Consider the following 16,072-nt stretch of genomic DNA (forward strand, 5'->3'; position numbering starts at 1 on the left):
CTCCTTAAAGTCTTTCCAAGACAGAACCAATAAACTTTCTGATAAATGGCTTGTTCAGAAATATATTAAATGAAAGAATAAGACCTTGTGGAGAGAAATATACCGTATTTTTCGCACCATAGGACGCACCGGACAATAGGACGCACCTTGTTTTAGAGGGGGGAGAACAAGGGAAAAAAATTCTTCCGCTCTCTGCCCAGCGCCCCTTCAGCGAAGCGGCAGGAGGCGCTGTGCAGAGAGTGGGAGAATTTTCCCCCTCTTGTTTTCCCATTCTAAAACAAGGTGCTGTTTAATGTGCGTTCAGGGGGCTACCTTGGAAGCCTGGAGAGCGAGAGGGATCGGTGCGCACCGACCCCTCTCGCTCTCCAGGCTTCAGGTTCCTTTCGACCTGCTCTTTGGGGCTGGCGGGGGGAAGCCCACCACCAGCCCCAAAGAGCAGGTCAGGGAGCAGCGGCCATAGGCGCGTGTCACCTCTCCAGCCGGGAGAGGGTCGCGGGGGGCTTCTTTAGCCCCGTGCGTGCTCTCCCGGCTGGAGAGGTGACGCACGCCTATGGATGTTCCTGCCATAGGCGTGCATTATCTCTCCAGCCTGGAGAGCGCGGGTGGGGCTAAAGCAGCCCCCCGCGAACCTCTCCCGGCTGGAGAGGTGATGCGCACATGGCAGGAGCCTCCATAGCCAAGCGTCACCTCTCCAGCCAGGAGAGCGCGCGCGGGGCTAAAGCAGCCCCCTGCGACCGTCTCCCGGCTGGAGACGCGGGGCTGGGGCGGGGGAAGCCCGAGCTTCCCCCGACCCCAGAACGGGACCCAGAGCCATGCCAAAGCTGCGCACAGCTTTGGCATCGCTCTGGGAGCTTGCGGGGCTGGGGGAGGAGGAAGCCCTCCGCCAGCCTCCAAACCATGTCGGGAGACAGCGGGAGGGCGCGCTGCGCCTCTCCCGCTGTCTCCCGAGTTTGCGGGGCTGGCGACGGGGAGGAGCAGGCTTCTCCCCTCCGCCAGCCTTCTAGCCAAGTCGGGGGGCAGCGGGAAGGGCGCGCTGCGCCTCTCCCGCTGTCCCCCGAGTTTGCGGGGCTGGCGATGGGGAGGAGCAGGCTTCTCCCCCCGCCAGCCTTCTAACCAAGTCGGGGGACAGCGGGATGGCGGCATTCCGCCTCCCCGCTGTCCCCCGAGCTTGTGGGGCTGGCGGTGGGGCTCTCCTGAAGCCTGGAGAGCGAGAGGGGTCGGTGCGCACCGACCCCTCTCACTCTCCAGCTTCAGCGAAAGCCTGCATTCGCACCATAGGACGCACACACATTTCCCCTTCATTTTTGGAGGGGGAAAAGTGTGTCCTACGGTGAGAAAAATACGGTAGGTTAGGGAATGAAATCTCAAGAAAGGGAAAGGGAAAGACTGAAAATCTGCAAACTTACCTGTTTCCAAAGACTACAGTGGCGAAGTCCACAATGAAATCTTCTGGAATCCTTAAAATAAAAGAGCAAATTGAGGCAAACGGCACACGAACCCCATTATGAAGTATGTCCTTCTCCCAATTATTAAAGGAAGAAAAGATAGTAGCTTACTGGATGTGGAATTGTGTTTTAGGAAGTCCCCCATAAGGAAAGCTAGCACAACAACCTTGTGGTCAAACTATACTAGCGTCTTGGACAGCTGATTTTGTTATCACAAACGCTTCTCCGATGTTTTAATCCTCTAATGTTCAATTTCTGTTTTGAATTCTGTATATTGCATTTTGTAAGTTCGTTTGGGCCCCAGGTGGTGAAAAGTGGGGTATACATTTTTTAAAAAGGTGAGTACAGTGGTGCCTCGCAAGACGAAATTAATTCGTTCCGCAAGTCTTTTCGTCTTGCGAGTTTTTCGTCTTGCGAAGCACGGTTTCCCATAGGAATGCATTGAAAATCAATCAATGCGTTCCTATGGAAACCGCCTTCAGACCAGGTCCGGGGACAGTCTGTCCCCCGACCTCTTCTGAAGGCCGGCGGGGGGCGAAAGTCTTTGCTCCCCCCCCGCCTGCCTTCCCGGGACTTAAAATGCTGGCGGGCGGCACCGAAGCCTTCGCTGCCGCCTGCCAGCATTTTAAAAACCCCGGGACAGTGGAGGAATTCTCCACTGTCCTGGGGCGATTTAAAAGCCCCCAGGAAGGCAGGCAGGGGGGACACCTTCCCCTCTGTTCCCGGACCTGTCCTGAAGGCTTGCAGTGGGAGGAGGGCTTTCCTCCCCACCGCCAACATTCAGAATGCTGTCCTCCTCCCACCGCAAGCCCCGGGAACAGAGGAGAAGCCCTTCACGCCTTGTCCTCTGTTCCCGGACCTCCCACCGCAAGCCTTAGGACAGGTCCGGGAAAAGAGGAGAAGGCGCGCTGCGCTTCCCCGCAGATTTCCCTATGGGCTTTCGTCTTGCGAAGCAAGCCCATAGAGAAATTCGTCTTGCGAAGCCGCTAAAAATCGGAGAACCCTTTCGTCTTGCGGGTTTTTCGTTTAGCGAGGCATTCGTCTTACGGGGCACCACTGTAAATGGAACAGGAAAGTTTCCCTAGCTGAGTGAAAACCTCACCCAGAACTTCAGGGTATGAGAGGAGGCGAGAGGTGAAGGGGTTGGGGAGCCAACAGTGATGGTGGCAGGAAGAAGAGACTGTGGCTCAGTCTCCACTATACGTTTAAAGTGGTATCATACCAATTTAAACAGCCATAGTTTCCCCCAACGCGGGTGGTGCTGTGGGTTAAACCACAGAGCCTAGGACCTGCCGATCAGAAGGTCAGCGGTTCGAATCCCCGCGACGGGGTGAGCTCCCGTTGCTTGGTCCCTGCTCCTGCCAACCTAGCAGTTCTAAAGCACGTCAAAGGGCAAGTAGATAAATAGGTACTGCTCCGGTGGGAAGGTAAACAGCATTTCTGTGCGCTGCTCTGGTTCGCCAGAAGCGACTTAGTCATGCTGGTGACATCACCCAGAAGCTGTATGCCGGCTCCCTCGGCCAATAAAGCGAGATGAGTGCCACAACCCCAGAGTTGGTTACGACTGGACCTAATGGTCAGGGGTCCCTTTACCTTTGTTTTCCCCAAAGAATCCTGGGAACTGGCATTTAGGAAACCCCTATCCCGCACACAGAGCTACAACTGCCAGAGTGGTTTAACAATCAATCCCTCTTGCCAAGGAACTCTGAGTATTGTAGCCCTAGGCAGGTTAAGGGGTGGGTGTGTCTCTGAACAACATTCAGCACCCTTAACAAACTACAGTATCCAGGATTATTTGGGGGAAAGCCATGGTGGTATGATACAGCATCATTGCAACAGCGCTGATGCATTTTTAAACCCCAGTCAAACCTTTGCCAGCTGGTCTTGAGTTCTCTCTCATTTTCTCTCTCTTGCTATGTCCAATGACAGAAAGTTTCAAATGCAGCCTCTGCAGCACTTTAGTGCTTATGCAAAGCCTCTGCTCTACACCACCCAGCAGAGATTTTGACTAAGTCCACGTAACAAATGGCATATTTTGCTTGCTAATTAGAACAAGCGATCACACCCAGACAATACAGGCGGATTCTGCTTGTTATATCACGGTCCTTTGAAAACAGAAGGAAATGTTTTAAAAGTAGGACAGGGCGTCTCATTCAGAAATACCAACTGTCTTGCTATTAACAACAACAATAAAAAGTTTGTGTGTGTGTGTGTGAGGGAAGGTATTAGTGGGTAATTACATGCGTGCGAGAAAGATATAGTTTAGGAGAACTGATAGAGGCCCATCTCTTCTATATAACATGCACTCAGCACCACATCAAAAAAAAGGACATGTTATACAACATCAGGGTGATTCTCCTGGCTTCCAATGAGCTCATTAGTAAACTATTACATGCAAAATTCCATCTGAGTGGGACGACAGGGCAATGCTTCCCTCCTAAGCACCAATAATCTCTTTTGTGATAGTTGGGGGTGGGGAGAAGAAGCTGCCAGACATATTTCATCAGCTGATTTGTAATATTAACAGGCTACTGAATTAGCCTGCCTGAAAACTGAGATGAAGCAGAGACCAAGCCCACTTCTACACTATACAGCCAAAGCGTTACGATACCATGTTAACCAGGCATGGCTTTACCCAAAGCATCGTGCGAACTGTAGTTAGTTAAGGATGCTACTAGGATGCCCCTATTTCCCTCGCACAGCTAAACTTTAGAGACTTCCCTGGGATAAGGGATTATTAAAGAACTCTGCGAATTGTGGCTATGTGAGGGGAATGTGTGTGTGTTTGGGGGGGGGGTGTCTCCTGACCCTCTGTGCCCTTATAGCAAACTACAGTTACCAGGATGCTTGTTTAAAATGATATCATAGTGATTTAAGTTTACATAATAAATGGGGCCCACGCTTAAAGTTTTATTTATTTATTGTATTTTATATACTGCCTTTAGGGACGTGGGTGGTGCTGTGGGTTAAACCACAGAGCCTAGGACTTGCCAGTCAGAAGGTTGGCGGTTCGAATCCCCACGATGGGGTGAGCTCCCGTTGCTCGGTCCCTGCTCCTGCCCACCTAGCAGTTCGAAAGCATGTCAAAGTGCAAGTAGATAAATAGGTACCACTCTGGCGGGAAGGTAAACAGCGTTTCTGTGTGCTACTCTGGTTCGCCAGAAGCGGCTTAGTCATGCTGGCCATATGAATCGGAAGCTGTACGCCGGCTCCCTTGGCGTGTAAAGCGAGATGAGCGCCGCAACCCCAGAGTCGGCCATGACTGGACCTAATGGTCAGGGGTCCCTTTACCTTTACATACTGCCTTTATCTTCCAGGGGTCTCAAAGGTGGTCATATGGTTCTCCTCCCCCCACCCATTTATTCCTCATAACAACCCTGTGAGGTGGGTTAGACGAAGAGATGGTGACTGGCCGAAGGTCACCCAGGAAGCTTCATGGCTGAGTGGGGATTCGAACCCTGCTCTCCCAGGTCCTATTCTTCACCATTGTGCTTTGTGTTTCAGCTGGTTGGAGTAAGCCTGGCAGCCTACAACTGAAACCTGAAATCTGTAGTTCCAGTTACAGATAGGTAGCCGTGTTGGTCTGCCATAGTCAAAACAAACAAAAAAATCCTTCCAGTAGCACCTTAAAGACCAACTGAGTTAGTTCTTGGTATGAGCTTTCGTGTGCATGCACACTTGGTATCTGAAGAAGTGTGCATGCACACGAAAGCTCATACCAAGAACTAACTCAGTTGGTCTTTAAGGTGCTACTGGAAGGAATTTTTTTTTTGTTCTGAAATCTGTAGTTATTTGACTGCCAGAACCATTTCCTGTGTGTTCTACTCTCTCCCTCTTTCTCTGTTTGTACGTCTAACTGTGGCCTAACGATATGTCTTCCTTAGCTCCCGCTAACGCTGAGTGATCAACTGTTTGTGTAATTTTAAGAAAACCTGCCCCATTTCCAAGCCCTCGCTATTCTCTCTTTGCAGAGGGCAGTGGAGCAGAAAAGTTTTATGCCCCCTCCATGTGCTCTGAAATGTAGGTGCTGCCCGTTGACATCACACATACTTGACTAGCCCCACTCACGATATCCATGTGTTGAGAATGGGCATCCGCAGTTTAGGTTCCCATGAGCTGACTACGGTTCCAAAAGGCCTTGAAGCCCATGCCTCAAGGATGCTGGAGGCAGGGCCAACAGGGCGTCCCCCAACCTCTGTTCCCATCAACGCATGGAGCCCTGATTCATTCAAGTAACACATGAAGGGGCTCTATGGCAGGGGTGAGGAGCTTCAAGCCTGCAGGTATAATGTGGCCCTCCAAGCCTCTCCATCTGCCCCCCCCAGGAGTCTTTCCAGGTCACTGTCCCTGCGCTGTGCCACTCTCAGGTATGCATTCCTAGCTGGAAAGTATTTCTCAACTGTGATAATGCTTCTTGCTTTCCTGGTGGGAGAGAGGAAGGTGGAAATATTTGTGTGTGCCACATGGAGAAAGAGAGGACAAAAATTCAGTCTACCGTACAAAAGGTACGAATCACACCTGTTGCTCCAACCACTTTTGCACCTGGTATCACCCACCACAGGGATGCAGTCCCCCTCCCCCAGAAGTCTAGTTCTTCTTGGGCTGGGGGGAAAAGTTTCCCACCTCTTGCTTTTCAGCAACCACTTATCCATCATGTTTGACACAAGCAACCGGCAGATTGACCAAAAACAGGCATACCTGAGCTCCTGTAGGTCTTCTTTAAAAACCTGCAAAACAAAAAGACAAGGAGAGTTCAAGGAGAGTTTCTGCAAGAACAAGGGTGGGTGCCCCTCAGATGTCTGGGAAAATGGAAAGGGATCTAGAAGACAGTGAAACCGCCCCCCCCCCCCCGCCGGCAACTGATGCAACCAAACCTCAGGGTGAGAGTATGCCAAGTCTGGGTGACCCAAGATAGGTAGCTTTCATGAGTGGCTGACACCACACACCCGGCCACGTTCCCGGGGTGTGGCCTCTGTTGCATGCTGACAGCGTCTAGGAGCCAGAGGTCAAAGCTGAGTGCAGGGTGGGGAGCAAGGGTGGACAAACTGCCCCAGAAAAAGGAGTACGTGCCCCCTGCCAGAGCTAGCTCAGTACTGTCTACACTGACGGGCAGCAGCTCTCTAGGATTTTAGGCAGAATAATTCCCTGTCCTAATCTGGGAAATGGGACATGGGGGGGGGGGGCGCTGTGAGTTAAACCACAGAGCCGAGGACTTGCCGATAAGAAGGTCGGCGGTTCGATTCCCCGCGACGGAGTGAGCTCTCGTTGCTGGGTCCCTGCTCCTGCTAACCTAGCAGTTCAAAAGCATGTCTAAGTGCAAGTAGATAAACAGGTACCACTCCAGCGGGAAGGTAAACGGCGTTTCCGTGCGCTGCTCTGGTTCACCAGAAGCGGCTTAGTCATGCTGGCCACATGACCTGGAAACTGTACGCTGGCTCCCTCGGCCAATAAAGCGAGATGAGCGCCGCAACCCCAGAGTCGGCCACGACTGTACCTAATGGTCAGGGGTCCCTTTACCTTTAACCTGGGAAATAGCAGTACAGTCATACCTCTGGTTACGTTTGCTTCATGTTCTTTCAGGATACGTCCCGCAGCGACCTGGAAGTACCGGAAACGGTTACTTCCGGGTTTCACTGCTCGCGCATGCGCAGACGCGCAAAATGGCACGCGCAGAAGTGGCGAATCGTGACCCGCACAGACGTGGGCTGCGTTCTGCTCATGTTGCGAACGGGGCTCTGGAATGGATCCCGTTAGCAACCAGGGGTACCACTGTAATTGAACCTGAGACCTCCTACACACAAAGCAATTGCTTTACGACTGAGCTAAAACATCTGGAAGGTCACAGGTTCCCCATCCCTTTTTTGGAGCTACCATCTTGCTCGTCTCACAGTTTAGCACATACATAGTTTTTATTGAGGAATGTGCATGCCTTCTACTCACTTCTTGCTTCAGAGACGATATGGGCAGCCTCAAGGCCTCTCGCAGGAGAGTATACATTCCAGAGATGAGGACAGCAAGCTGTTCATCTGATAGTTTTGCATTCTCGGCAATCACTTTTACCAGTTCTTTGCAGTCTTTTCCTTCTAAGGCGCTGACAGTGACTGTTTGGCAAAATAACGATAAAGGTTAAGTTATCAACTTTGGCAGAGTCCCGCAAGTACAAGCACATAATTTCAGCATGATCAAAAGCCCCTGGGAAAAGACTAGCGACTTTGCAACAGCAGCAGCATCTAGGGATCTGACACCATCTAGTCATGCTTTAAAGGGGGAGGTTTGTGCACAAAACGGGGGAGGGAAATTTAAATGGGAAAGAACAGAATACAAACTTCAGAAGAGCCCTCTTGAATCTGGCCAATGGCCAATCTAGTCCAGCATCCTGTTCTCACAGTGGCCATCACCAGATGCCTGCCAACTGGACCTGAGCAGAACACCACTCTCCCATTGTCACTCTCAGCAACTGAAATTCAGAGGCAAACTACCTTGAACAGTGGAGGCAGAACATAACCGTGTGGTTTAGCTGTAAATAACTTTCGGAAGAGTCTCATTCAGTGTTTTTTTCTTAAAAAAATGTTTAGGGATACAGTGGTACCTCGGGTTAAGAACTTAATTCGTTCTGGAGGTCTGTCCTCAACATGAAACTGTTCTTAACCTGAAGCAGCACTTTAGCTAATGGGGCCTCCTGCTGCTGCCGCATGATTTCTGTTCTCATCCTGAAGCAAAGTTCTTAACCCAAGGTACTATTTCTGTGCTAGCGGAGTCTGTAACCTGAAGTGTATGTAACCTGAAGCGTATGTAACCCGAGGTACAACTGTACTCTAATTTTGACTCAAGAAAATCACCATTTTACAGTCATACCTTGGGTTACAGACGCTTCAGGTTATGTTTTTTCGGGTTGCAGACCGGAATGGGTTACTTCGGGGTTTCAGCGGTCGTGCATGCGCAGAAGCTCTAAATCACGCTTTGTGCATGTGCAGACATGCTGAATCGCAACCTGTGCATGCACAGATGCGCCGCTGCGGGTTGCGGATGCTGCGGGTTGCGAACGTGCATCCTGCACGGATCACGTTCACAACCCAAGCATCCACTGTATAGTTCAAATTGGGGAAAATAAATACAGCAAATGGACAAAAGTAAAAAGATTCACAAAATGTTTAGGGGCATGTGTACTCCTGTGTCTCCCCAGAAAAAAAAAGCACTGGTCCCATTTATTCCCACTACTGTGGATAACTGCTCCCTCTAACAGCAAATGCATCTGCTGGGTGCCAACAGGATTAGAACCCAAACCTGGAAACTGAGAAACAAGAGAGGTATCCGTATACTCAGGGAAACACCAAGGTTTGCAAAGTACAAAAGAAAAAGGGTGAGAAATCCTAAACACACTTCAGTGAGGGGGCAACCATTTTACACCCCCAAACCCCACCCCAAAAAATTAAGCCTAATGAGGACTGAGCATACTTTATGACCACAGAATGTTAGGGGTGTACAGGGGCAGGGAATGGAATCAGTGTTCGAAATTAGCCAGGCGCCAGGCACATTTTGCACCTGTCTTTTGACCACTTGCGACCAAGTGAAGATTCCTGGGCGCCAGAATGGCACCTGACAGCTCCACCACCTGGAGGTGCATGCCTGGGAATCATTGGATCTGAACTGTTTTCACACACTAATGCTCGATACTGCAGAATTCTATGTTATATTTTATTTACACCAGTGGTTTCAACTAGTGTGCTGTGAACCCCTTGAAGGATGGTCATGGGTGACGCAAGCAACACTGGCCTCTGTCCCTCTTTCCCATCCTCCCTCCTCTGATGCCCTTTTGCATCTCTGCCCCCCCCCCCAGCTTGCACAGCTGTTTGTTCCAGCAGCCTTGGCTACAAGCTCCGGGGCTGGCCAGGGGGAGCTGGTTGCCAGGAGATGAGCAAGCAAGCAAGTGGATAAGAGAGCCCAGCCAGCTAGTCCTCCAGCCCTTGCTGTTGGGAATGGAGAGACAAGTGGGAGACCAGGCAGGCAGGCACTGCATTGGCTTTTCTTGTGCTTGCTGTGTGCAAGGCCTGCCTGGGAGCTGAGTGCCTGGTGCTGAAGGGGAGACAGTCTGTCTTGGCAGTGCCTGCTGCTGCCTCCCAAGGTAAGGTGCTGGCCTCACGTTCACCTTTGCCCACTCTCCGTTAGGCCACTAAGGCTGGGGGCATTATCTGCCAGGCCCCTGTGGGCAGTGTGAGGAGGCACCTTTCTTTGGGGCTGGGTGGGGGGTAGCTCAAGAACCAGGGGCAACAGCAGCGGCTGCCCAGAGGACTCCCAAGGAGAGGGGAGGGGAGGCTGGGGTAACTCTACAAGGGTGGGTGAGAGGCTGCCAGCTCTGCAGGCAAGGGGTGACATAACTAGGCTCCTGAGCCCCACAGGTGTAAGGCAGAAAGAATGCAGTTGGTCAAGGGAGCCATGGATTCAAAAGGGTTGCAAACCTGTGCTTTACACAATCAGAATGAATTTCTGCAGCCAAAATGCTTTTTCTGTGCAGCCTGGGCAGTATACAATATGCAGTATACAATAAAAAGAAAAGCAACAACCCAATAGCCCCCCCCCCAACAAAAACAGCAACACATTTTAAAAGGGCATACTATGTAAATTGATCAACCAAAGGCCTGGTTAAAAAGGAACACTTTTGCCGGGCACCTAAAGGTGTATAATGAAGGTGCCAGGTGAACTTCCGTGGGGAGAGCATTTCACAGACGGGGAGCCACTGCAGAGAAGGCCCCTTACCGTGTTGCCACCCTCTGGACTTCATGTGGAGGAGGAACACAAAGGAGGGTCTCAGAAGATGATATCAGGGTGTGGGCATAGGATTGAGTCCTGCGGAACACCACAATGAAGGTCCACAAGGCTGAAAAGCATTCACCAAGTAATTAATTATTCCGTGGTGAACATTTGTGCAAGCACTCCCCCTTATGGTAAAAAATGGAACTAGAATTGCAACAATAATTTTAAGACTACTATTTTTAAGCACGTCAAAGTGCAAGTAGATACCACTCCGGCAGGAAGATAAACAGCGTTTCCATCCGCTGCTCTGGTTCGCCAGAAGCGGCTTAGTCATGCTGGCCACATGACCCGGAAGCTGTACCCCGGCTCCCTCGGTCAATAAAGCGAGATGAACGGCGCCACCCCATAGTCGTCCTTTACCTTTTTGATTTTTCACACTATTTTGTGGCATTTACACAGGCCTAGTAAAGGGTCTGTCCTAATACGGATTTTAGAATTCTTCTAAAGTGTGAACATAGTTACTTTTATTCTTGGTGTGACAAAATAAATGTGTGGCTATAGCTCTGTCTTTCACTATGTGAAGCACGGATATAGCCAGGATTTTTTTTGGGGGGGGCAGCCAAAGCTCATGAATTTTTTTTAGGATGTCAATGTTGTTGAGCTTGGAGATCATAGGGAAAAATACCTGTGAAGAGGACATTACAGATGGCATTATTATATAGTTTCATTATCTTTCATATTTCTATATTTAATTGCACCTTTTCCCCTGAGGGAACTCAAGCATAGAAAAAGCTATCATTAAAAAGCAATGAAATATTAATAGAATAAAAACTATATACATATGTAAAATCCGTTTTGTATTTTGATCCTGCAACACCCTGGCCACCAAATTCTGCACCAGTTGAAGTTTCCAAACCGTCCTCAGAGACAGAACAGTCTCGGGTTAAGAACAGACCTCCATAACGAATTAAATTCTTAACCCGAGGTACCACTGTAATTACCGGTAATTCTTCCACGGTGAACATTTGTGCAAGGCCTCCCCCTTATGGTAAAAAATGGAACTAGAATTGCAACAATAATTTTAAGACTATTTTTAAGCACATCAACATACAGTGGTACCTCGAGTTACAGACGCTTCAGGTTACAGACACTTCAGGTTACAGACTCTGCTAACCCTGAAATAGTACCTTGGGTTAAGAACTTTGCTTCAGGAAATCGTGTTCCGGAGCCCCTTTTGCAACCGGAGCAGAACGCAACCCGCGTCTGTGCGTCTCTGGGTCGCGATTCACCGCTTCTGTGCATGCGCATGATGTCATTTTGAGCATCTGCGCATGCACGAATGGCAAAACCCGGAAGTAACCTGTTCCGGTACTTCCGTGTCAGCGCAGGACGCAACCTAAAAAGATTTAACCCAAAGTGTCTTTAACCCAAGGTATGACTGTCATTAATTCTTTCGTGGTGAACATTTGTGCAAGCACTCCCCCTTGTGGTAAAAAAATGAAACTAGAATAGCAACAATAATTTTAAGACTCAACTATTTTTAAGCACGGGGACGCAGGTGGCGCTGTGGGTTAAAGCCTCAGTGCCTAGGACTTTCCAATCGAAAGGTCGGCGGTTCGAATCCCTGCGGCGGGGTGCGCTCCCGCTGCTCAGTCCCAGCGCCTGCCAACCTAGCAGTTCGAAAGCACCTCCGGGTGCAAGTAGATAAATAGGGACCGCTTACCAGCGGGAAGGTAAACGGCGTTTCCGTGTGTGGCTCTGGCTCGCCAGAGCAGCGATGTCACGCTGGCCACGTGACCCGGAAGTGTCTCCGGACAGCGCTGGCCCCTGGCCTCTTAAGTGAGATGGGTGCACAACCCCTGAGTCTGTCAAGACTGGCCCGTACGGGCAGGGGTACCTTTACCCTTTACCTATTTTTAAGCACATCGAAGTACTAGTAGATAAATAAGTACTTATACCCCAGCCAGATGGGCGGGGTATAAATAATAAATTATTATTATTATTATTATTATTATTATTATTATTATTATTATTACCGCTCCGGCGAGAAGGTAAATGGTGCTTCCGTGCACTGCTCTGGTTTGCCAGAAGAGGCTTAGTCATGCTGGCCACATGACACAGAAAAACTGTCTGCGGTCAAACATCAGCTCCCTTGGCCAGTAAAGCGAGATGAGCGCCACAACCCCAGAGACGTCTGCAACTGCACTTAACTGTCAGGGGTACTTTACATTTTTTATTTTTCACACTATTTCATGGCATTTACAGAGGCCGAGTAAAGGGACTGTCCAAATACAGATTTTAGCATTCTTCTGAAAGTGTTAACCTTTATTCTTGGTGTGACAAAATAAACATGTGGCTATAGCTCTGTCTTTCATTTTCCTGGGTATAGCCAGGATTTTTTTTTGGGTGGGGGCAGCCAAGTTCCTGAATTTTTTTTTAGGATGTGTATGTTGTTGAGCTTGGAGATCACAGGGAAAAATATCCGTGAAGAGGACATTACAGGGGGAATTATTTTATAGTTTAATTATCTTTTATATTTATATATTTAATTGCACCTTTTCCCCTGATGGAACTCAAGCACAGAAAAAGCTATCATTTAAAAGCAATGAAATATTTATAGAATTAAAACTATATACATATGTAAAATCTGTTTTGTATTTTGGTCCTGGGACAACCTGGCCACCAAATTCTGCACCAGTTGAGGTTTCCAAACCTTCTTCAGAGGCAGCTTCACCTCTAACACATTGCAGTAATCTAACCAAGAGGTTACCAGAGCATAGACAACAGTAGTTAGGCTATCCCTGTCCAGACAGGGGCGTTGCTGGGCCACCAGCCAAAGCTGATGGAAGGCGCTCTGGGCCACTGAGGCCACCTGAGCCTCAAGTGACAGCAAAGGATCCAGGAGTGCCCCCAAGCTGTGAACCTGCTCCTCCAGAGGAAGTGTAACCCCACCAAGAGCAGGGGACCTTCCAGCCATCAGGTCTAGGGAACCACCCACTAACAGTGTCCCAGTCTAATCTGGATTGAGTTTCAGTTTGTTGGCTCTCATCCAGTCCATTACTGAGGCAGGACTGTCTCACCTGCAGATGTAAAGGAGAAATAGAGCTGAGTGTCATCAGCATACTGCTGACAATGTGCTCCAAACCTCCAGATAACGCCACCCAGTGGTTTCATGTAGAGGTTAAGCAACATGTGGGACAGGATTGAGCCCTGCGGAACCCCACATTGAAGGTTCCATGGGGCTGAAAAGCATCCCCCATAATTTTTCCGTGGAGAACATTTGTGCAAGCACTCCCCCTTATGGTAAAAAACGGAACTAGAATTCCAACAATAATTTTAAGACTCAACCATTTTTAAGCACATCAAAGTACAGTGGTACCTCGGATTACAGACGCTTCAGGTTACAGACACTTCTGATTACAGACTCCGCTAACCCAGAAATAGTACCTCGGGTTAAGAACTTTGCTTCAGGATGAGAACAGAAATCGTGCGGTGGTGGCGGGCGGCACCAGGAGGACCCATTAGCTAAAGTGGTGCCTCAGGTTAAGAACACTTTCAGGTTAAGAATGGACCTCCAGAACGGACTGCATTCTTAACCTCAGGTACCACTGTACTAGCAGATAAATAAATACCACTCCGGAAGGAAGGTAAACGATGTTCCCGTGCGCTGCTCTGGTTTTGGCCAGAAGTGGCTTAGTCATGCTGGCCACATGACCCAGAAATACTGTCTGTGGACAAACACCGGCTTCCTCTTTTTTTATATATATAAATTTTTATTAAGGTTTTTTAATACAGATACTTATTTAACAAACCACATTATTTTTATAACATCTTTTCATTACTACTGTTAAATAAGTATCTGTATTAAAAAAACGGCTTCCTCGGCCCATAGAGTCGTTCGCGATTGGACTCAACTGTCAGAGGTCCTCTACCTTTTTTATTTTTCACACTATTTCATGGCATTTACAGAGGCCGAGTAAAGGGACTGTCCGAATACGGATTTTAGAATTCTTCTAAAGTGTTAACCTTTTATCTTGGTGTGACAAAATAAACGTGTACCTATAGCTCTGTCTTTCACTTTCCTGGGTATAGCCAGGATTTTTTTTGGGGGGGGGCAGCCAATGTTGCTGAATTTTTTTTTAGGATATCAAAGTTGTTGAGGTTGGAGATCACAGGGAAAAATACCTGTGAAGAGGACATTACACATGGCATTATTATATAGTTTCATTATCTTTTATATTTATATATTTAATTACATTCAGACACCACAGTTAAAATCAGAACTGGGATGTCAGGCAACTATACTGACCCACTGCCACTGGGGAAAGGGGTTAAACAGGGCTGTTTGTTAGCGCCGTTCCTCTTTAATTTCTATATAAACGACATTGTTCAACATATGGCAAAGTATAAGTCATCAGCTCCTGCCCTGGAAGGCAAACACCTGAATATACTGCTATATGCTGATGACATGGCGGTCATGGCACTCACTCGAAGGGGCCTACTCAGCATGCTGGAGGGGCTCGCAGCTTATTGTTCCCAAAACTCTCTAAAGATAAATTATGACAAAACAAAAATTGTGGTATTTACTAGAGCTCGCCACACATTTAGATGGTCTTTAGATGAACACAAAATTGAACAATGTATTTTCTTTAAATATCTTGGTATCACCTTCCAAGCTACATCTAGCTGGCTTGCCCACTTCAAGACTGTAGCCCTTCTAACACGCAGGACAATTGGTGCTCTGCTCAGCTTTTTTTATTCGAGGGGAGGGCAACTGGTGACCCCGGCACTAAAAAATTTTGTTGGAAAAGTGATTCCCCAGATGTTATACGGAGTAGAACTCTGGGGATGGAATCAGAAGCTGTTAGAACGGCTTGAAATCTTCCAAAATTTTTATCTCAGAAGAATTCTAGGCCTCCCTCAGAGCACTCCGGCAGCTCTCCTAAGAGTGGAAGTAGGATTACCTTCCGTGTCTGCCAGGGCCCACTTAAGATTCCTGCGTTTTTTCACCAACCTCATAGATGCCCCGAACACCTTATTGGCTAAACAAGCCTTTGTATCATTACAAAACAATACCACTTGGCATAAAAGCCTACTAGACATTCTATCCAGATACAACTTACCTGAGTTTAATACTCTCAAATTGTGGAGCCCTGATAAAGTTCGGGAATGGATCTTTGAAAAAGACGCCTTTTTGGACTCCACTAAGATAAAAAACTCTGGGTTTTCCTACTGGTTCCCCCGAGTAAAAGCAATCAAAATCTGTGCCAACTACTTGGTGGAGATCACTGATCCCACCCTTCGGAGAGCTTTCACTATGGCACGGTTTCAAACATTGCCAACTGCTTATCTGACCAGTAGATACACAAAAACCCCAGTAGAACATCGTTTATGTCCTTGCCTTATGAAAATTAAAGAGGATCTTACACATTACTTCCTCTATTGCCCCATTTACTCAGGCTTTAGAGACGCATTGCTGCAAATTATACCCAACTCTATAACCAGTCCTGAAGATAGAGTAAAATTTTTGTTAGTTGATGCAAACCCACGCATTACCCATGTGGTAGCGGTTTTTGTGATGAAGGCCATGAAAGCCAGGGAAAGATTTATGGACGACAATGTAAAGACCCCTTCATCGTCTGTTTAACTCGCTGCTCGTTTTCCCTCCTTTTCTGTTTTGTGGGAAGAAGGTTTTGTTGGCATAGTATGTAATGAATTTTAATATTTTTAACTATTGTAGTGTTGATTTTTGTGCACAGGCATGGTCCTCACAATAAACGGATTTGTTGTTGTTGTATATTTAATTGCACCTTTCCCCCTGAGGGAACTCAAGCACAGAAAAAGCTACCATTGAAAAGCAATGAAATATTTATAGA

At 48.2% G+C, this 16,072-nt stretch overlaps 1 protein-coding gene across 1 annotated transcript in view; it reads right to left on the reverse strand.

Annotated features, from left to right (window-relative positions):
• Nucleotides 1-16,072, reverse strand: part of COMMD5 (COMM domain containing 5) — a 35,077-nt gene that overhangs the window by 10,974 nt on the left and 8,031 nt on the right. Inside the window, exons 2-4 of the mRNA XM_081897683.1 lie at nucleotides 7,386-7,546; nucleotides 6,144-6,172; nucleotides 1,407-1,457 (exon numbers count right to left, since the gene is read on the reverse strand). Coding sequence (XP_081753809.1) covers nucleotides 1,407-1,457; nucleotides 6,144-6,172; nucleotides 7,386-7,546 — 241 coding nt within the window. The remainder of the gene's footprint in view (nucleotides 1-1,406; nucleotides 1,458-6,143; nucleotides 6,173-7,385; nucleotides 7,547-16,072) is intronic.

The sequence above is a fragment of the Podarcis melisellensis genome (assembly GCF_964234715.1).
Source record: "Podarcis melisellensis genome assembly, chromosome: Z".
NCBI lineage: Eukaryota > Metazoa > Chordata > Lepidosauria > Squamata > Lacertidae > Podarcis > Podarcis melisellensis.